Source organism: Eleginops maclovinus, chromosome 23, assembly GCF_036324505.1.
Source record: "Eleginops maclovinus isolate JMC-PN-2008 ecotype Puerto Natales chromosome 23, JC_Emac_rtc_rv5, whole genome shotgun sequence".
In the NCBI taxonomy this organism is placed as follows: Eukaryota; Metazoa; Chordata; class Actinopteri; order Perciformes; family Eleginopidae; genus Eleginops; species Eleginops maclovinus.
The window spans coordinates 19,350,564-19,372,992 of record NC_086371.1 but is presented as its reverse complement, the minus strand read 5'-3'; the positions used below and the strand labels follow the sequence as shown (position 1 = coordinate 19,372,992).

The 22,429-nt window shown below is 39.0% G+C and overlaps 2 protein-coding genes and 1 long non-coding RNA gene across 6 annotated transcripts; 2 read left to right on the top strand and 1 right to left on the bottom strand.

The window, feature by feature from the left end:
- Window positions 1-1,018: 1,018 nt before the first annotated feature.
- LOC134859919 (uncharacterized) lies at window positions 1,019-2,573 on the top strand. Its single transcript, XR_010165168.1, has 3 exons — window positions 1,019-1,576; window positions 1,680-1,832; window positions 1,939-2,573. It is a non-coding gene; the product is annotated as an uncharacterized LOC134859919 (long non-coding RNA).
- zc4h2 (zinc finger, C4H2 domain containing) lies at window positions 2,412-11,320 on the bottom strand. Its single transcript, XM_063876709.1, has 5 exons — window positions 11,065-11,320; window positions 10,179-10,350; window positions 9,776-9,948; window positions 3,916-4,078; window positions 2,412-3,156 (listed from the first exon to the last, which is right to left on the bottom strand). The coding sequence occupies exons 1-5, from the start codon at window positions 11,115-11,117 to the stop codon at window positions 3,043-3,045; spliced, it is 675 nt and encodes a 224-aa protein (XP_063732779.1). The 5' UTR covers window positions 11,118-11,320; the 3' UTR covers window positions 2,412-3,042.
- A 214-nt stretch (window positions 11,321-11,534) lies between these two features.
- On the top strand, window positions 11,535-22,033 carry LOC134859916 (moesin-like). Of its 4 annotated transcripts, none has more exons than XM_063876704.1 (15): window positions 11,535-12,104; window positions 12,788-12,835; window positions 13,052-13,135; window positions 13,208-13,303; window positions 13,478-13,600; window positions 14,115-14,266; window positions 14,359-14,442; window positions 14,522-14,668; window positions 16,098-16,194; window positions 16,819-16,982; window positions 17,116-17,246; window positions 17,413-17,573; window positions 18,028-18,120; window positions 19,275-19,433; window positions 20,760-22,033. In XM_063876704.1, the coding sequence occupies exons 1-15, from the start codon at window positions 12,096-12,098 to the stop codon at window positions 20,922-20,924; spliced, it is 1,713 nt and encodes a 570-aa protein (XP_063732774.1). In that variant the 5' UTR covers window positions 11,535-12,095; the 3' UTR covers window positions 20,925-22,033. The 4 variants fall into 4 exon arrangements, with proteins under 4 accessions (XP_063732774.1, XP_063732775.1, XP_063732772.1 ...); XM_063876702.1 differs by having other exon boundaries at window positions 11,540-12,104; window positions 19,200-19,433; window positions 20,760-22,031; XM_063876703.1 differs by lacking the exon at window positions 12,788-12,835 and having other exon boundaries at window positions 11,720-11,755; window positions 12,038-12,104; window positions 19,200-19,433; window positions 20,760-22,031.
- The last annotated feature ends 396 nt before the right edge of the window (window positions 22,034-22,429 follow it).

Below are 22,429 nucleotides of genomic sequence, written 5' to 3'. Positions count from 1 at the left end.
CTGATTTAAAAAGAAAAATTAAAAGGCATCACCTGCTTTCACCTTTTTTATAATACTAAACCAACATTCTTTTTTGACAAACATACTTATGAATATATTATCATTCAAAGCACTGCAGCACTGAATGTGAAATGTATGACCTCAGGCTTAATGTGTCATCTAACACATCATATTGTATCAAAAAGGTATAAAATATAATTACCATTGCATTTACACCTATAACCATTCTTATTCTATCTTTGTTTCAGCGGAAAAAAACTGTACAACTTTTTCTGTCCTCAACTGAAACATCAAATGTATTACGTCAAATAAACTTTGACTATGATGACTATGCGGATATATATATATATATATATATATATATATATATATATATATATATATATATCATTGCCGGTGACACCAGCAGAATCCATAAACTGATCAAGAAAGCTGGCTCTGTCATCTGCATGAAACTGGACAATTTTGAGGCTTTGATGGAGAGGAGGAAACTCAACAGACTATTATCCATCAAGGATAACCCCACCCACCCTCTCCACCTGCAGCTGGACAGACAGCGGAGCTCTTTCTCCAACAGACTGCTCCAGCTCCGTTGTAACATGGACAGATACAGGAGAACATTTCTGCCTACTGCCTACTGCCATAACCGTGTACAATAAATCACCTCTGGCTGACAGATAACTCTCTGCTCCATAGCATCGCTGTGATAAGTACTTATACCATACCATACTGTACATTCCATATTTATTCTATAAATATTCCACATTTCACAGTTTTTGTTTATAGTTTGTGTACATTTTTTGTCCCAAATGTATATTTTTTACTTTATTTTTAAATGCTATTTTATTTTATTGCAATTGTTTGCTTGTTTTTATGCTGCTGCAACGAAAAAAGGTCCCAAATTGGCATCAATAAAGTACTTCTATATTTATTCTATTTAATGTATTTAAACATGCGTCTGTCAGCCAGCAGGTGGCGCTGGTAGTTCACTGTTGGCAGGAAGTGCAGCTGTAGTTAACAGTAAAAGAAGAGGGCGTGTAAACAAGCGCTTGGTGAAAGGGGAGAGCTATGTCGGCAGTGACCTTTGGTTTAAGTGGGTAAATGTTTTACCCAAAATGTCTGGTGTTGGTAAACTTGATTTTGTAATAGGCCCATACAAACACGCTTAATGTGCAGGTTACGTGACTAAAATAACATTAGAATAAGTCATGGGCTGACAATCTGAAACGGACACTAAACTGTTCCCGCGCTCTGTGTTATCCACAAAATGGAGGAGGAGGAGCAGGCGGGGGAAGCGCTGTGCAGAAGAATGGTTTCTCGTGTCCGAAACAAGCAGCAGCACCCCCAGCTCTCTGCGGAGCAGAGGGGGAGAGACAAAGGAGCCTGTTGGAGACAGGTTGTATCCGCGGACGAGTATAAAGATGATGGGGAATGTAACCTCCCTCTCCCAGGCAGTCGAGGGAGAAACCTAACCTCCCCGAAATATCTCATAAATCAAGGTCCCGAAGTCCACGCCGTCCCTCCTCAACTCCTCTCAATGCTGAGGCTCAAAACTTTCAAGGAGGACATGAGACAGGTCAGGTGACACTCCTGTTCCGTGACTCACTTTTGCTTTGGCGGTATTATCGCGATAGTAAAGAGCTCCTATGTCCTCTTAGAGTGTTTATCTTGTGTGTCAGGCTGCAGAGTTGGAACTCCATGATCCCGCTGTCTGCAGAGTGTGTGAGCAGGAACGGGCTTCTCTGGCCTTGAGAAGTTTTATCAGGAGGAAGAAGACACAACTGCAGCTCCAAACACTGAAGGGCAGACTAAACACACACTTGAGCTATGGAGTAAGTGTAGCTCAAACTCTTGGAAGTAAAAACTGCCGACTTATATGTCACTTTGACAGGTCGTATGAATTATGCACAGCCTTAAAACAAATTGTTTATGTTACAGGGGTGTGCAATGTCTCCCAAAGCCCTGCAATGCCCATCCCTGGATTTGGGAAGGAACTACTCAGTGGAGATGTGCCGGTCTGGGTCACAGCAACCTGGGGTTGCCGTAGCAACGGCTAAGGAACGTGGCGTTGCCCTGGCAACAGATGAAATGAGGGGTTACCCTGACAAAAACGCTACAGGAACTCATTTAGCAGGACCTCACTGTCCCTTTTCAGACAGATAGCTTCAGTATGATGGGCACAGTGTTAATACAATGAAAGGGACGATGTTGTGGTGGAGTCAAGCATATTCCTATCTCTATTTAGACACAATGCATAAACACGCCCATTTGCCTGATACACAGTAATGCATATGCTGATCCTCCGCTTCACTGCTCGGCTACAGCTGTGTTTACGTTCACACTGCTAAATACCAGAAGCTAATGTCTAGCCTTTGTTTTGAGTGTAAAAGAAATAGGACATCATAACAAGGTTAATACAAAACAGCCATTTATTTTCTTTATCACTGTATTAAAGTTAAACACACAACACTTTTCAGAGCAGATGAGTCTGTTTTTTTTTTTCTTCCTATCCTGTCGGTTGTCACTTGAACACTGTAAACATTAAAACAACATTGTGTTTCATCTAACTTTAATCAAGCCTACTCAATAGTTTCATTGGCACAAACAAATACAAGACAGACAGCCGTAGAAGCACACATGCATTAAAAAACAAATTTGAAAGTACAGTACAATATCTAAGGCAAAAAACAAGGGCAACATGGGAAAAAAAGGTCTGCATTTTATCAAGTTCCTTTTTTGCATTATTGCAGCTACATGGTTAGGGGTTATTTAACCTACTATAGAAGTCATACAATTACATATAAACACATCCAAAGCACGGATAAAAACAAACAGAATGACATCACCAGATCCTCCATCAATTTCAGTTGACAGTTTATGAAAAAGGTACTAAGACGACTTGTTATAGAGAGGACTGTTTGTGGAAGTTGCCCTGAAGCACAGATTTGTTATTTCAGTCATATATTGTGAAGTACATGGCTGATTTTGGATCAGTGTTTCGCACCAGGTCCCTTTAAACTGAGGCTGAAGGTAGAGTAGGATCTACTCGTCGGGCTTCCTCTTAGGCTTCTTTGGGTTGCGGGAGCGGCTCTTGGCCTTGCACAATGGACAGATGGGAGCATTACGATGAATCTGCTGGTGGCAGGACAAACAAGCCTGGAGAGGGGGGGGGGACAGACATTAAGAGATATCAATTCATATTATGTCGTTCTGGCAGTGTTGAAGAGATAAAGTACTTCGTCAGGTGGTTTGGTCGGGGCGTCTGACTGACGCTGTCTTCAGATGATAACAAATGTGCGCTTCACTCATTACGGGGTAGAGCGCAGAGCATAGTGCGGACACTGTTCGTTGTCAAAAGCTAACTTTATTAGCAATTTTAGATCGTAAACTATGACTGTTTGAAATGGAATATAAACGTACAACAGATAAGAAGGATAATGTATCTAGTGGGTTGACTCTTAATAGTGTCTGTGGATTTTGTATGCAAGAAATGCCACGATGTGTCCGACTTAAGAAATAGCTAAAGCTAGCCATGAGCTAACTGCACCATTTCAAAGCTGTAAATATTTCACTTTATTAAGTGTTTGTGAGAAAGATTTAAAATACCCAATACATGATCAATATATCAAAATAACGCCTGTTTAAGTATCTTCCGATGTTTTTTTGGAGATGTTATGGAGCAACTGGCCGAACCCACCCTTAGTCGTGTGGTATGTCTGGATGGGTCATATTTTAGTATGTTGGTAATTGCACACACTTGTTTATTAAGTAAGCAGTATGAACATGAAGTATGTTTGGTATACTTTTTTTAAACACAACCTTATTATAACTGCTGTATTATCAGTTCCAACCTACTATTCAAACTTGAAAAAGAGACTTTTTTCACAATTTTGCTTCATGAGAAAAAAGTGTTACCTTCATGGGGGGGGGTTGCTGTCTGAAGGTGGCCGTCTGGCGTGCGTCTTGCTTCCTGGAGACCTGAAGCTGCTGTGCTGCAGCTGCAGCGGCGGCGAGGGATTCTGGGATGGCGGGCTCATGCGGCTCCTTCTGCCACTCTGCTTTCTGTTTCTCAAAGTAACTGTTCAAAGCAAAGAGAGAGAGAAACCGGGCTAGCTGTGATTCTTATTCAGAGCCTCTGAATCACATCGCAGTTGAGATTATCCCATTTGCGCTATGTCTCAAAAGATGAGGAGTGAGAACATTGGGCTCAATCTCGCACATCCTCAATATATGTTCAACCCTAGGAAAAAAAATCTGCTAGCATGTGTGTGTCTGAGTGCCAAGTGCTGGGAAAGAAATCTGGCCTTGAACTTTATGCCTGACTGGCCCCTTTTCAAAAATAAAAAGAGTGATATCCCATTTCTTTACCCTCTCTGGTTTCTCTCCAAAAAGCTTTGTGATAGAGTAGAGCATTAACACAGCATTTACTGTAAACACAGGTCCACCAAATGTCCAAGTAAACTTACATTTAAAACAGCACATGATAACACACGTTTCAAAGCGAATACAAGTGCACTTCATTCTCTCATTCCTCATTTCATTTAAGTTCAAATGAGCATTTAAACAGCTTCAACTTCTAATGTTTTTGTGCTGACATGTTGAAACACTAGCACCAGCAGTGGTAGATTGACATCACTAACCAACCACTAAAAACCAATAGTAATCGTTTGAGTGGCAGGTGAAATGTAATCACTCATTAGCCATTTTCAGTAGACTTGTGAGTAAATGTTCGTCATCAGAGAGTATCTAAAAATGTGTTTAACACCCCGCAGGAAGGTGACACTTTCTAATTTTGTTTAATTAAAGATGGCACTATAACTAGTATTTACAGGGATTTGCTGATTAAGTTTCTCAGCCCAGGATCCATGTCTGTTTTACATTGAGTATCCAATAGTTCTATTCCCCTATAACACTGCTGCTGCACAGGGCACACTTTTAGTACATTAACTCATTCAAATTAATCCAGCTTGACATTTGCATAGCTGTATATTGCTTCAAGAAAAACAATTCCTGCATCCAAAGTGTTCAGTTGTATTACAATTGAAGTACAAAACCGAATAACAAACCTTCTCTGTAACCTTTTCAGCTTTTCTCTCTCCAAATAGTGCCCCACAGTTTTGGTGCTCAGGCCTTAGTCACCTGAATGAACTGTGTGATGTTGAGTGTTTTGGGCCGGATTACATTAATGATGTCATTGTTCACATTGGCTTTGCCTTTCTTATGTCACAGAAATGAAAGCAACAGCAGACTTTTACACTGGGTTAAAAATAAATGCGTGCATGTACAGCTCTGTTAAAAATAAGAGACCACTCCACATTTTACTACATGTATGGCAGCCATTACATTTCAGTGTCTGTTGAATTCTAACACAGAGAAATGTTGTCAGTAGTTTATAGAATAAATGTTCATTTTACTCAAACAATATTGAACCCAGAGAAACTGATAACGCTGCCGAGGTCTCTTGATTTTTTCCAGAGCTGTATATGAGGTAAATAAATGTAATTAACAGTCTCATTATGCTTGGAGTTTTTTTTATGGTGTACGATGTTGAGCCGTGGGCAGGACTTAGTTCACAGCTTCGAAAGTGAAAACACCTGTGCGACAGCCTACGTAAAACAAAGGATTGCATCAGGCTCGATGGCTGAATAAAGCCGACGCCGATCAGTTAGAACGCCTTGATGGATTTGATACTGATCTTTGAGATTGAACCGGGACATCCCTACTTCTCTGGCACCAATATCCCTCTCTGTGATGAGTTCTGTCAGCACAAAAGAAGAATAGCGATAAGACAGAGCTTTCTAAGAAACTTGTGAATACAGGAGGACGTAAAAAGCAAACTACTGAGAAGGCGAAGATATAAGACCACCACCTGGCTGCATGAAATCATCGCCCGAGCTTTCACACAGGAAACACGGCCAACTGAGAAGCCGGCCTGCCAACAATGCTCCCAGCGAGCAGAGCAGCGGCGAGAGCCCGCTCACACTTCCTCACAACTTATGCTCTTCATTTGGAAGGAAAATAAGGATTTGCAGTGCATAAAAAATCCTCACTAACCACATTACGAAATTATACTGAACTCACATCTGGCCAACATGGTGTGGGGAAACAGGGTACCCATTTTAGTCTGCACGTTGAGTAAACACAGTTTCAAATAAAAAGTAATCTTCTAAATCTGTTCTCACGTATACCAGAAAACACAGACGTGATTGTTGGTCCCATTATAAGTAGCCCAATTAGTGAATGTACTAGCCAGCATCATTTCCTGTTTGCTCGGTAATAGACCCTTCAGTCTTACCATCGTCTGCTGTTTAAGGACGTCAGACTGCCGTTTGGTGTCAGCCCCCCTTGATATGCGTGCAGTGTTTTTGGGGGAATTTTGGAAGCTTCACGATGGATTTATTGCTACCAGTTTCTGGGAAACGGAAACATCACAAATGGAGGGAAGACTATGTTGGACTTGAATTTCTGAAAAGGCCACAAGACCTGTCAATCAGAGGAACACAACTATCAGATACTTCTCTTTAAGCCTTAAATGATTCAAATTCCCTCTGTGATACCAGTAAAAAGTTAGTTTTTAAGGCTATGTGCCGAGGTTTGTAGATATCTGCTGTTGAGACTACAGTCGCTCCAAATAAAAGTAAAGTTAATAGAAGTTCTTGTTTGAAGTTTTATTAAATAGTAAAAGAGGCCCTGTCACTACCCGATCTGTACCAGAAGTGCGCAAATATTGATTTACTGTACGTTCAATACATTGATTAAATGTTTGGTGTGCATTTTACAACACTGACAAAATCCAGTGCTTCACTTAAAAAACATTGAAGTATAGTAAAGTGGCGTAAAGTAACTCAGTATACGTAATCAAGTATTGTATCAAAGTGCATTTTGATATATTTGTACTTGAATTGAGTATTTTCCTTTGATTGCTTCCCTATACTTCTACTCCATTTCAGAGGCCAATACTTTTGCTTTTCACTACATTTATTTTAACACCCACAGTTACTTTGCACATATAAAATACCTGATATGCTGAGATGGTATATTGCAGTACTACACCAGTTATCTACACAGTATTTTTTAGTATCTGCATTTTGTCTACGTTGTCAAACTACAATACTTAAATTCTATTACATTTATAAAAACAGGATTATATAATTTCCTAAATATAATATTGTGAAAAGAGTACTTCCTTGACACTTACCTAAACATTGTGCTAATGTGTACTTTTACTTAAGTAAAGGATCTGATTACTTCTTCCAAAGCTGAATAAATATAGTATACCTTGATTTATATTTCATTGTTTGTAGTTGAATGACTTTATAAATTACTTTATTAAAAGGCATGCTAGCATTTAACTAGCTTTTCTATGTCAATAAATGACTAAATTAGCTCCGTATTTTAGACATTCTTTACCAAAACAAGAGAGAAAGTAGGTATTATATTGTATAACTAATAAAACCAAAGACAACATTAATTTAAATCCCAGAAAACTGCCGTAAATTGTTTCGACATACTTCAGTGAGCATCATGCGCCGAACCGATCGGGTATCCGGTACGGATCGGGTATCCGGTACGGATCGGGTATCCGGTACGGATCGGGTGTCCGGTACGGATCGGGTAGTGACAGGCCCTCACCGGTAGTGACAGCTTCTTTTTTAAACTAAGACATTGGTACATTTAATAAATAGCAAAACTGCATTTAGCCATTGGATTGCACTTCAAATAGTAAGTAAGCAAATGGAGACGCAGCAATGTCCCAGTAATTTGAGATTATCTAAATATTTCGCTTTGAACAGCTTACATTGGGGCCATGAAAGCCCACTCAACTTTCCAGAATAAATAATAATATAAATATCAGTCAAATCGTGCAAGTTCTTCAGACAACTGATGACCAGAAGATCAATTCCCACTCAAAGAATTGTCTCTAAAGGAAACGTGGAAAAAAATGTTTTCCTCTAACTCCCAGTGTCCTATGAATAGGCTTCTCATCGTGACCAAAAACCATATATCACTATGTTGGCGAAAAGAAGGGAACGGCCATTTGTATTTGACCTCTGAGAAATCAGATCTTAACATCTGATCCAGAAATTGTCTTCTAGAATAGCCACCTCCACGACCTACAACTCAACGGCATCAGATGTCCTCAAAGTCTTTGGTCACAGTAATAAACAACCTCACTGCCATAATCTGAATCATATCCAATAGAACCCACTAAAAAAACTATTAGTAAAACTATAAATGTTTCTATTTATAATCATGTTTGCCATTACTTGTCTATAGCAGAGCGTTGCAATGCTGTGGTCAAAGAGCTTTTGAACCGTAGTGCATAAATAAGCTAAATGATTTGCTTTTTAAGTAATACAGGCTGGAAATTTTGATTAATCAAAAGTATTTTTTATAAAGATAATGAGTCAAATGGTTTTGCTACTGAATTGTGTATTGGCTGAATGTAATTGTTTTTGAGATTTTACTCTTGTTTCATGTCATTTGACTGTCTTAATATGGTCTATTCACAAAACACTAGAACATTTTTACTAATTATCAAATAGTATAGTAGTCGAGACCTTCAATTCTAATGTATTGACAGCCAAACACTGCTTACGTTCTTGGATAAATCTAATGGCATTCATTCTAGGTATTCCTCTCCTTCTTTTTCTAGATAATAGTAAATGTCCTTCTTATACTGCAGTAAGTAACATAAGGGTTATTTTGCTCTGTGAAATGATTTATCTCTAATGTCTGTTTTCCGCCTGTGGACATCACATCAACCAAATTCCCCTTGGACTTTTCAAATGAATTACCAACCTAGTTAGCTCCCTGTCCTCTGGTTGTGTCTGAATATTTTAAGGCTTGTGTACTACCACAAAACTCCTGCAAAGAACAGAGAATAACGGCTTTGCAGATATATCCCCCTGCCAACTAGTTGCAGTTTACATTCATGTCTGTCCAAAATGTCATCACTTCCCACATTTTATCCGATTGATTGTGTGAAATTGTCTTAATGACTGCAAATCGACAAAAAAGTGTCAGATTTGAAGAAAATCCCTCAAAGCGTTCTTGGGATATTGTATACACGATAAATGGGACAGACTGAAAGACATATTGCCTCCGGCCACAAACTGCGCTGGCGCCAAGAGCCCTACTTGATAGCTACAAGATATACATTGAGTCGTAAATATTGTTAAGTACTGCCTACAAAAACACCATTAATAATAGATTTGATCAATGTGTGCACATTGAAAGGACTGCACTATAGTGTCTCTCTAAGACATTCGGTAAATGTTTTTATTTTTCAAAGTCATCAATTACATGTGGTGTACTACAAGGCGTAATTTTCAGAGCACTATTTTTGTGTATTTCACAATAGTTTCACAAAGTTATACTACTTTTTTAAAATTACCTATATTTTGTATTTACTTATTTAAATCACTACATCCTAACATGTTCAATTGTTTTAACATAACACATAAACAACTTGTGTATTCTTGTTTTCTAATGCTTTTACATAGCATCATAGTTGTTTTCTAACAATATGTTGCGGAACACTGAAATATCTCCAGTTGCTGTAATCACTTTGTAAACATGCCCCTTCCATGTCCCTGGAGAATCCTATCAAAATGCAAATCTTTGATGTGTTCACAAGTATTTGGAGATGTTCTCTGATTCAAAGTATGTGTCAATATGCAACATCCGTACAAAATAGTTTTAGTGAACTTCCTTGCATGCATGTTAGTGTGTGTGAGACTGTTTGTGAGTGTGTTTGTGCTTGTATACTAACTCCAGAGAGAGCTTCTCCTCCTCTTCGTTCAGGTTTGGCAGTCTGTGCAGACCTAAAGTCATCCTGAGGGCATCAACATGCTCCTTCAGGGGTTTGTACTCATCATGCAGGCGGCGTGTTGTTTCTAGCAGTTTATTCAGGTCATTCTCCGACTGCTTGATGGTGCTTTCCATCTGAGAGGACAGGATTGGGTATTTCAAAAGAAGAAAAAAACATGTATATGCTTTATAGAAGCTTGTACCTACTCATAAGATATATTTAATACTGGAAATAATACAGGCACTAAGATGAAATTCACTATGTTATTATCATGTGACGCTCATCAAATACCACTATTCTCATTGCTGATGCTAACTCTAAACTGAGATTTCAAAAGCTCTTCCTCTCTGAATCAAGGACTCACCACATTGATATCTGCATGGATAAGCCGCAGCTCCTCCACATGTGCCATTTTCTCTTGTAGAAGCAGATCCATCTCTTGTTTGTACTCTTTCAGGTGCTTCTCCTCAGACTCCAGAGATTCAAACTCGACCTTAAGACGAGACTTGATCTTCTGCATCTGCACAGTCTTGTTCCTGCAAACAGTGGCACAGACAAAAGACACCAGCTGTTCAGGTTATTTCCATTACAGACAAAATAAAGAGAGATTTTAATTCAGTACAATCTAAAACACTACGAATGTATTTCCATCTGTCATGAATGTATATCAATGTGTAAAATAATACATAATTTCACAGACGCAATGCATTGTTGTTAAGCAAAATCATCAAATACTGCAGCGATAAATTAATGAACTAAATGCATGAATTCATTTGATGCACGTCTGTTACGCTGCTACTACGCGTGTCTGCAATGAAGAAATCAGTGCAAACAAACAGACTGGTGTTCAGTGAGATAATGACAGGCAGGTAAGCTTGCTAGCTAAGTAGCTAGCTTACCGACAGAAATCATTAGCATCGCGCATCTGGCATTTGGCTGGTACACATCTGGAATATGTATACATGTGTCGTTCGAAAATGCACCTTAACGTACAGCTTCTTTGTATCTATGCCTTATATGCCCGTGTGACAGGTCTAACTTCCCAACCTTTTGGAAACGAGCTAAAAGTAGAATAGCACAAACACATTAAACACAGGCGTCTCATCAGACAGGCTAATATTAGCTAGCTCGGTAACAAAAGCGCAGCCAAGAGGCTCATTCTTGGCCGGCTAACATTAGCTCAGATAACGTTTTTTAAGACGTGTCAAACACTTGGCAACAATTCCCTTTCTTCCGCAGCCAAGTCTTACCGTATTTCCAAGATGTTTTCTAACTTGCACATTATTTCTTGTTCGTCCCCCATGGTGTTACAGCGTCTTTTCGTTCAGCTGGTCAGCTCAGTTACCCGTAAGGCCACGGTGGTCTGCTTGTTGATAAAAACACAATAGCCGGCGTGAGCGCGCACACGAGGACGTGCCCGCAGTGTGAAACAGTGGTTGCGTGTGATGAGTGGCACCACGAACAACCCTTTGAATCCCAAATTTACACAACGATTAAAACAACTTCACTCAACATCAACATTAATATTAAGGGTAAAATGTAACACTCAATGGAGACTCATAAAAAGGGAAAGGAAACTGAAACTGAAATATTGTCATATTAAGGGACAATAAGCAGTTATCATTATGTAGTAAGGAAGTATTCAACATCCAACCCCCCCCCCCCCCCTTGTGCAATGATAGTAAAGTTGAATCTAATCCTATTTACTTTAGAAATATATGAACAAATGTTACGAAACCCATCAATAAAATAATTGTACAGCTGTTAATGAATGCGAAAGTTACCAGAAACATTCTTTTGAAAAGAAGGTGGCAACAAGCTTACAAAACAAACACATCTGCCACACTTAAATAACTGTATGCCATTACTTATGCTTTAAACATTACCTAGGAGGATTATTGGATTAGTTTGTTTGCGCCCTTGCCGCCACTGGAACACCAGGTACTGACTGAGTTATGCCGACTCCTAATTTGTGTTACTCTACAAAAACATTTGGGAAAAAGAAAAATGTCCAGGTGTTTTATAAGAGATAATCAGTCCAAACCTGATCAAATAAAGTAGAAAAGTGTCCTCAGTAAATGAGGTATGCCTCTCTTTAACACGTTGCCCCCCTGGCTGCTGTTGGATTAACAAAGAGAGAAGTACTTGGGAGCAATACAATGGTCCATTCTCACCCAGTATAATCCTTGTTGGTATTGCAAGCAGTTTCATATGACTTCGCAGAGAAAAGGCTACTACAAGCACCTCTCCGAAGAAGTGTTTCGGCTACAAAAAAACACAAATGTCAACTGTAAGTAGCTACCCTTAATTGTTTTATATCTTTATTTCCCTTGTGTTTCATGTGTTACTTGAATTTTAGTGCTTCGATGGAAATATGGGAACCTGCTCTGTTATTTAAAGGCTACAACAAGGCATTTGTCTGAAGTTTTTAACCATAGGATATATTTTTTATAGCAAACCCAATCAGGGTATAAGGCCCAGCTGCCAGATGTTTCTTATTTGTTGCATTTGTGTTCTTGTATTAATGTTTTTTGTCACATTATAGATAAACAAAACAGTAGCAAAGTGAATCTTTCTCCTTCCTGTTTATAAAATAATACATATTTATTGAAGTAGTCAGTCCCCAGAGGATGTTCAGTGAGGCTTACAAGTGTAGTACATTATTGTTATTATTCCTATTATAATCATTTATAGTGATTATTATAAAAGGCACCAATGAAAGCCTGCTCTATTAATCCAAGCAATGTTCAAGAGGTATGGAGCCATCCATTTCTCTTCTATGCTGCTTTTTCTTTAATATTGTGTCATTATATACTAGTTATGCGTATGTGTTTTGATATTAATAATCAAAAATGATCACGAAATGGGTGTCAGTGTTTTGACCCAGTCGTATATACTTCATGCATCATGGAATGCACCCCATGTTCTCAGTTAAGTCTAAAACATACTGTGGGCTTCATTTTTTGATTATAGTCCCCACCAACCTCTTGTGATTGGATGCTCCTGGTTGAACAGAAGAATGTAAGAACACTCTTTTTGGTCATTTTTCTGTCAAAGAGCCAAGAAATGTAGCATTGTTTCAAAGAACACAACAAATGATCACAGCATTCGTAGTGCTTCTTTACTCCCAGCTGTTGCTTTGCATGCTCCTTGATGCTTTTCCAGTGACACAGATGAATGAGCAGCAGGGGTCAATTTCTTCCTCCTGTAGCTCAGTGTGAGTGTTTTCTCTGGCAGATAAATGTTCGAGTTACAACCATGGATGCTGAGCTGGAGTTTGCCATCCTGCCTAGCACGACCGGCAAACAGCTCTTTGACCAGGTACCCTGTGCATTACAATTGAAACAGGAGCTTTGACGTACATATGTGTGATGGTGTTACTTATGTGTTTAGATAGTGAAGACCATTGGGCTGAGGGAAACATGGTTCTTTGGCCTCCAGTATCAGGACAGCAAAGGCTTCTCCACTTGGCTCAAGCTGAACAAGAGGGTAAGGGCAATGTTTGTGTTATCCCCTGACGGCATAGGTTCCCAGACTTCCCAGATTTTAGATGGAGTTGCAACCATGCTTTGGGATTTTAATGTTACTTTGTCACCCCATTGACGCTAATTAGCACGTATTTCTTCATTCCGGCATCCCTCTGTTGTGTGGTTTCGTTCCCAGGTGATAGCTCAAGATGTGAAGAGGGACAACCCTTTGTTGATCAAGTTCAGAGCAAAGTTTTACCCTGAGGATGTCACAGAGGAACTGATCCAGGAAGCAACTCAGCGGCTTTTCTTTCTGCAGGTTAGAAGGACATTGTTTTTAAACGGGATCCTGCTATAAAATAGAACCCCAAACAATATTTGTATGCAATATGAAAGATCCAGCTACAGATCAAAGGAAAGTCAAATTCATATTCAATACTCAACTCAACAACTATAGAAATCATAACAATAGGAATCAAAAGAAAAATATATATATATTATTTATGCCATGTCTTATGCAATTAAGGTTATATACAGATGCAGTGATACAAAATCAGTCAAAACAAAGTCTGAACACGTCTTAACGACCAGTGGGGGTTCCATGATGACTCTCGCAGTTTCTTGTTTTCCCTCGTGGATCTTCCATGAGGGAGTCTTTGCCAACAAAAAAATGAATCCAGGTGCACTCAATGTACAACAGAACACATAGGGTTTCTTTTCTCTGTGAGTCACACCAACAATCACACCGATGTGTACATCTTTACACAAACCCTCATAACATATAAGGGATCCACGTGTTAAAGCCAATCTTTCAGTCTTTTTTTCTGTTTTAGGTAAAAGAATGCATCCTAAATGATGACATATACTGTCCACCTGAGACTGCCGTGCTCTTGGCCTCGTATGCGGTTCAGGTCAAACAAGGAGACTACAGGAAAGACTATCACGTACCAGGATACCTTGCAAGAGAGAAGCTGCTGCCACAGAGGTGCCTATGGTTGTGTTAGCCAAGGTTCAACTTAATTCCAGTTTCAGTCATTTGAATTCTAACTGCTGTGTCCTCTTTACTGATAAAACCAGGGTTTTGGAGCAGCACAAGCTGAATAAGAATCAGTGGGAGGAGAGAATCCAGGTGTGGCATGAAGAGCACAAGGGATTGCTGAGGTACTGCAGTCATACTGCTAAAAAAAACTTCTAATTCAGTCATGATGACTGTTGCTCATTAAACTGCTCTACACCACAGAGAAGACGCCATGGTGGAGTACCTCAAGATAGCCCAAGATCTGGAGATGTACGGGGTCAACTACTTTAACATCAAGAACAAAAAAGGGTCAGAGCTGTGGTTGGGAGTAGATGCCCTTGGGCTGAACATCTATGACAAAAAGGATAAGTATGTTAAAAAATGTCTCTGAAATGTCTTGTTGTAAATGAATGTATGCATCCCTTGGATGTCACGTATGTATGTGTAAATGGTGTCGAGTAGCAGTGTCTGCATTGTGTTGTGGACGGATGAGACTCGAGTCAGCATGTTGTTGGAGCCAATCTCCGTTAATTCGGACAACTGACAACAGATGCACAAATCAGTATATTATATGCCCTCATGCTTCAGCTCCTGCAGAGATTAAATAAGAAAGAAATAATTAAGCATACACACATTTTCGCAGCTTAATGCAGAAATGTCCAAAAACAGGGCAGCTTACCTCTCCAGTGAAACAAATCAACAAAAAGGGAAGAGGAAAACGTGAGGGACACAATATAAAGGGGGGAAATCCCCACAAAAATAATCGTTAGGGTACAGGGACTAAAATGTGGATGTTCCGCCCACTGATTTGAGGCCTAACAAGTCAGGTATTTACTTTTGGTATGTTCAGAACACAAAAGTTGTGTGATTATAATCAAATAAATTACAAAGAAATAAAAGACTCAAACACTACTGCATATTTACAATTGTTACATGTGACATTCATGATCCCCAGTGGATAAACGACTGAGTTATGTGATCTCCTGACCTTACATCTATCATTACAACAACGTTAATCTGGGAATACATTGCCTCTTAGGCAAAGATTCAGCCTCTAGGGGCAATATTTTGAGGGGGAATGATGAAAAAAAAGAGATTTATACTTGAACATGTTTCCCGTGTATCCGGCACATGACTGATTCATATCACAGATAGCCAGGCAGACTCTTCCTCTTCAGTGCGCTGGTTGCTATACAGTCTGATTTGCAATTAGAGAAGCGAGAATGGATTTCAGAGACAATGCCTAAGGCTCGTCTCTTTAAAGAAATATGAGTAAATAAATGTAGATTAATTCATTAAATAAATTCTAATTCCACAAAAGTACGCTCAAACATTTTTTATTCTGTCTAGTTGACTACATATGACATATTCTACTAAATATCAATTGAGAGAGATTACAAGGAGGTTGACATGTTAACAAATGTAGGTCACAAAATGCGTTACAGTTGTTCATGATCCCCAGGGGATGAATCTTAACGACTTTGGAAATCACATGATCCTTATCCTCTGGTAGCACAATAAGGTTGACAACTAGACAAAGTCATGGTGCCCACAGAATGAAAAGCTCATCTACATTTATACTGCTTACATAATAAACTTCGATGGTAAACCAGCATTGAACCAGCATACAGTAAATGCAATGTCACTGTGAATATGTTAGAATTCAGCTCACAGTAGTGCTGTACAGAGTTGCTAGCTTGGCCCTTCTACATTTTCCTAAATGTGTTTAAACTGTGTAAAGAACATGATAACCTCTGTTTAATAAACCACAGTGATAAACCCTGACAATATTTTACAGGATGACCCCAAAGATTGGCTTCCCCTGGAGTGAGATCAGAAATATTTCCTTCAACGACAAGAAGTTTGTCATCAAGCCAATGGACAAGAAATCTCCGGTATGCAAGAACATTGTTATTAGTGATTTATCCACAGCAGCTATAAATTATACGAAGCATGATATTACATGGAATTCAACACAGCGTACATAGGCAGGGAGACTATTTTGTGGAAATTTCAATTTTTCCAAGATGCCTAAAGTCAGCGTTCTTGTGCAACTTGATAGTATGTTATTTGCAAGTTAACATAGTTAAACTCAATTTATTTATGTTTAAGGAAAGTATTTGATGTAAGCTCCTTCTCCAGTGCTTAGGGTTAAATATTTATTCTTTATCTTAGCATTTCTTCCTACAACATTTTCACATCTACATCAGACATATGCCCATTCGTATCTATTCACTGTGGCTAAAATCACGAGATGTGAGAGAATTTCTTCTACTTACTGACAAAATAACCAATTTTGCAAATGCAGCTGCGACTTGGTCTTATTCACAAACATGATATTTGCATCACATTACAATCTGATTGCATGCACAGACTTGAAGCAATCCTCCAAGAGTTTAGGAAATAATATATCAATATTCTGCCAAAACTATCCCTTCAGGTTTTGAACCCATTCTTAACTGTAAAACAGATGTGTGATGGTGATGAAATGGAATAAATCCCTGGTGTTTGCTTTTAAGGACTTTGTGTTCTACGTACCTCGTCTTCGCATCAACAAACGTATCCTGGCATTATGTATGGGTAATCATGACCTGTACATGCGTAGACGTAAACCCGACACAATTGAGGTGCAGCAGATGAAGGCCCAGGCCAGGGAGGAGAAGAACAAGAGGCAGAAGGAGAGGTAAGGAGGGAAGACATAATAATGAAGGCTTATTTTCCTCTAACAGTTTACAGTGTGTTCTCTCTGCTTTAAGAAAGAACTGTCAGGAGGGTCTTTTTTTCAGATGTGTATTTATGCACAATTCTCCTGTCAGGGCTCTGCTCGAGAGTGAGAAAAAAAAGCGAGAAAATGCTGAGAAGGAAACAGAGAAGATTGCTCGTGAGACCATGGAACTGATGGAGAGATTGAGACAGATTGAAGAGCAGACAAAGAGAGCTCAAGATGGTCTGACTACTTTCTAAATACAAATGTTTCTCAACTTTTTACTGTTTAAAAACAAGTAACAAATGACTCAGTATAATGTAAGCTTTGTGATGTTAGGATGTCTACAAAGCTTATGCTATGGGAGCATGTCTGGGTTTAACAATTTTTCTGTGGACGTTTTTTTCAGAGCTTGAGGAGCAGACTCGTAGGGCTCTTGAATTAGAGAAAGAGAGGACAATTGCTCAGGAGGAGGCCGAGCGACTGGACAAGGACCGCAGGGCTGCAGTGGAAGCGAAAGCAGCCCTGTTATATCAGTCTGAAAACCAGATCAAGAGCCAGGAAAGCCTGGTAATCATAAACACAAAACACACCTGCATGCTGGGTGTAAATCGATTCCAATTTAATCGGGTCATTAAAAGGTGGCTTCACTCCAAATCTGCAAAAACAATAAAACTGGTAGCTGTAAAGTAATTAACTCCTATTTACATTATTCCCACGATCAAGGACTAATTAAGTGATATTTACATATATTAATCACCTTTAAGATAGAAACTGGTAGTTTATTGATTTCCTCAAGGGATTTGCCAATCTAACTTGAGAGTGTATTTCAAATTATTTCCATTTTTAGCTGATTGAACAGAAAGGAAATTAAGCAGAGCCGTGATGCTGCATAACATGATTTTGCACGTTCAGACACACACACATTCTCTCCGACACACGTGTGCATTCGCAGACAGAGCACAATGACCTGAGATCAGGAACACTCTTAACTCTCTTCCCATTTGTGTGCGTGTGCGTATAGGCCACTGAGCTGGCAGAGCTTACCTCTAAGATCTCCCAGCTGGAAGACGCCAAGAAGAAAAAGGACGAGGAGGCGAATAGTTGGCAGAAAAGGGTGAGAATTAATCAAAGAACCATGAGAGAGATAAAGGCTGAATTAAACAAGGGCAAAGTGGGATGTCTGACACTTCTGAGTGTTAGGCCAGGGTGAAGAAGAAGCAAGGCGTTGACTTCGACAAATATAACAGTAAACTTGTTAATTGTGATTCTTTTTATGGGTGTCACTGCATGTCATCATAAGCAAACATCAGATCTGTGACGCCATAGTTGGCTAAAGTAAATCATTCAATTTACTTGCATCAACGATTTAAGTGTATACAATTAAAGTAATACAAATATGTAGAACTATATTGAAGTTACGTTTGCCACATTATATGGTTATACTACAGTTTTACCTAGCTTTTTTCACCTGTGCAATGCTGAAAAACCCCGTTTGGATGCTTATTCAGAGAAAAAAAAGGTTTATTTTGGAATGGATTCTTCTTTCAACAGTGCTTAAAGGTAAAAGCAAAAGTCAGATGTCACCAAAAACTATCCAGTTGTCTTTTTGTTCCCCGTACACAGCTTAATTTATTTCAGTGTTGTAGTCAGGGGCAGATTTAGGGATTTAAGGGCCCGAGGCAAATGCCATTTTCCTCTTCCCCCTTTTTCCAACTGGAAATGTTGGTATTGGCAGTGGAAGAAGAAGAACTCCAAACTTTTTTCTCTGAAATAAAACTTTCTTAATGTCTTTTCAAGGTGGAGATTTCAATTAATAATAATGCATTATTTTCGATTGTTATATCTGGTGGGTAAATTTGATTCTGCTTTGTAACCCATAACATTACATATCACCATAGTCATAGTCAGATAACTATAGTAATACAATGTTTTCATTTAAAGCTGAAGAAGGCGAACATAGAGAGGAGTGTAGTTTAGTTGCCTTTTGTAAGTTATTTCTTATATCTAGAAAATAGATAGATGCTTCTTGTGGTCTGAGTCAGTTTCCTACCTTAATGGAAATACTGCCCCTGGTTGTAGTACAAATCAAATTTCCTAGAATACATGCCTAGGTGAATATCACATTTTGGAACAAATCTAGTGCACTTTAACATCCAAACACATCACTTCACTGCAAGGCGTCTGTTTTGACAGGCGATGGTGGTAGAAGCTGATTTGGAGCGAACCAAAGAGGAGCTGAAGACTAAACTCATGGGTGTCCAAATCCAGGATTCTGTCCAGCCTCCTATGCACGAGCACGACGAGACGGATGAGAGCAGCGCAGAGGCAAGCGCTGAGCTGACCTCTCCGGGCACGGTTCGAGATCGCAGCGAAGAGGAACGAGTAACAGAGGCCCAGAAGAATGAGAGGCTGCAGAAAAACCTCAAGGTAACGTTAAGCGAATTCAAATCAAATTTCCTATTTCATGGATTTGCTGTTCTCTTACTTTCCTTCAGGGCAGAGGTCATGTTCAGATAGAGATTAGCCGTCCCTGGGCCATCTTGAAGCTTTTAAACCTGCGCTCTCTGGCAGTGTCTTTCTGCCTGTTGGGCCTATAGAATGGATTGCCATGACATTTTATGCAGGCATTCATGTTTCCCAAGAGGATGATCCCCTCTGACTTTGGTGATGTTTTCTCCTAGCGCCACCAGCAGATTCAAGGTTTACAGATTTTAGGTTTTTATTGTGAAAGAAAAACCTACAATGTGTATAGGCACAAAATGTGTGTACTGACGTTCAGAATCCCCAAAATATCACTTTTGTGATCCCCTGACCAAAAGAAAATATTCTCTTGTGCCATCATGAGGTTGACAATTTGACAAAAATATCAGAAATATTTCGTGGATTGCTTTTAATCCTCAATTTTCATCTAGCTTGTAAAACTACTAAAGTTTCATCATCATCATGTGTTAAGTCCTCATTACAAAATGTCAGCATGCTAAATGTAAACAGCCAAACATAAGTATGATATAATTGTCCCTGTGAGTGTATCAGTATGCTAAAACTGTCATTGAGCCGTGCTGTTCCTAAATACAGCCTCACAGATCTGATGGCTTGGTACTTAGTTCTGCTCCTTATACCTCTGGCTCTCAATCACTGATTTCCATTGACCAAAAGATTTCAACATGCTGTAATTTTTTAAGTAATTGCCTTAATAAGAACGTAGGTATATAAGGCTTATTAAGATGTATGGAGTAACATGTTCCTCAGTCTATCACACTAGCAGCCTCTTTCTTGACCCACCTCTTACAATTTTGTGGTTTGAAATACATTTTGGTTATGAGATTTTTTAAGTGTTTTGGTACGTTTGCTGTGTTGCCTGTTGACCCTGTACTATAGAGGTTAGACGCTGCTGTACAATGGCAGCTTAATTGCCACCAAAAATTAGGTTTCAACTAAAACTAAGTGCACTCTGCATAATACAACCCTGTTGCAGTTACATTATTATTCCTTCGGTTTCATTTAAACGTCACCCAGACAGAGGCTTATAACAAATGAAATAAAATTGGTCTGCTTCTCTCAGCCAAAACAAGATATGATGTTGCATAAAGGACTCAACACAAAACTGGACTTAATAACTGTGGACAAAAGGGTGTTTTCAGATGGGGATTGAGGGGGGCACAGGGTTGAGGGAAAGGGGCAAGGCTCCTGAATAGTCTCCGAAAGAGTTTCAGGAAAGAGAATCATTCACTCTGTTTTTTTGTTTTCTTTCAGTGCCTGAGCATCGAGCTGGCTGGAGCTGTAGACGAGAGCAAAAAGACCCCCAATGACCTGATTCATGCTGAGAATGTGAAGGCGGGCCGTGACAAATACAAGACCCTACGTCAGATACGTCAGGGCAACACCAAACAACGCATTGATGAATTTGAGTGCATGTGATAGGGGCTGCTGCCCCTCAGATTGAGGACAAGATAAGGATAGATTAAGAAATTGGACACATTGACAGATTTTAGAAGTAGGTCCAAAATATTGCATAGGTAGAATATTAACCTGACATAACAGGTTAAACATAACAGCAGATTATATTCTCCACGATTCCAATGCTATTTCCTCTAGAAATAAATCAGAAGTGACAACTGTTGAAAATGCATTCTTGATGACATGGTAATAAAAATCAAATTCATGGTCCATTTCAGCGTTGCAAAACTAACATTATCTATGCTATCATTTATGAAAAGCTCTGCTGTTGTCCTTGTCAGTTTTACTACACACATTGGTAAATGCCAACTAATGAAATCTTTAATCAAATTGATTATTTTAAAAAACAATGGCATATAAGCCACGTCCATCTACATGTTAAATTATGTATTCTTTATCACGTAAGTGAAATGCACAGAAACAATTTCAGTGTGTTGTTTGTGCAAAACGTAATTACATGATGAATCACTTTGCTGAGCTGAATGAGGCGATCTTTTCAAAACCTTATGAGAGAATGTGATATGCATCCTGAATCTGTACTTTTTGATAGTAACTAAGCTAACAACCACATGCTGTAGCTTAACTAAGACCATTTCTACTATAGAGCTAAACAGTGAGGTACCATAAGTGGAAATCCAATTTACATTCTGAATAAAAGGTTTTGATTTTGAGCAGCAATGTCGTAACCATCCAATGAGGATTATTATTGTATTATAAACCCATTGTGCATAAGCCTAGAAAAGTCCTCTAATCTCAATGCCTATAGTGTCTTACTCCTGATATGTTCCTGTAGGTGACTTCTGACCCTTTTCTGACCTTTTAGTACCAACATGTTTTCACATCCCTCGCTAGGGAGTGAGATGTAATTAATCTGACTACCAACGCTTAACTCCCCTTCTCAAAAATAACCAAATTGAATTGGTCTATCTAATAAATATAAAATAAAAAATATGATTGATTCCGTTAAAATAATCTTTCTCTAGCTGTATTTTGTACTTTGAAGGCTTATATTTATCCATCTCATGTTCCTGACATCACATGCAGACTATTGGACCCTTCAACATTCGTATAACATGTTATCTTGTTGAGTCTTTCAGAAAAGTCAGTGATTGTGCAGGACAAGTTGTATGATATCGCACACCATTCCCCGTAAGGCAATAGGAAACCGCCAAGTTTGTGTTTAATTCCCAAAACATTGTGAGAAACAGAATATAATAAATCCAATTCTTAATAAACATGGCAGCTTAAAGTGATTATGTTTCTAAATAAGCATAAGGAGGCAATATATTTTATCCTTGTTTTCTCGCAAGACCTATAAACATGCCAGAGTTCAAAGAGAAGTTACAAAGTTTAAATCGCTACTTATGGAGCAAATTTCTGCTCTGCCCCCGAGGAAATAAAACTGAGCTTAAAAAGGAGATATTACACAAGTAAGCCAGCCCTGCGTTCATTCGCGGAACAGCTCG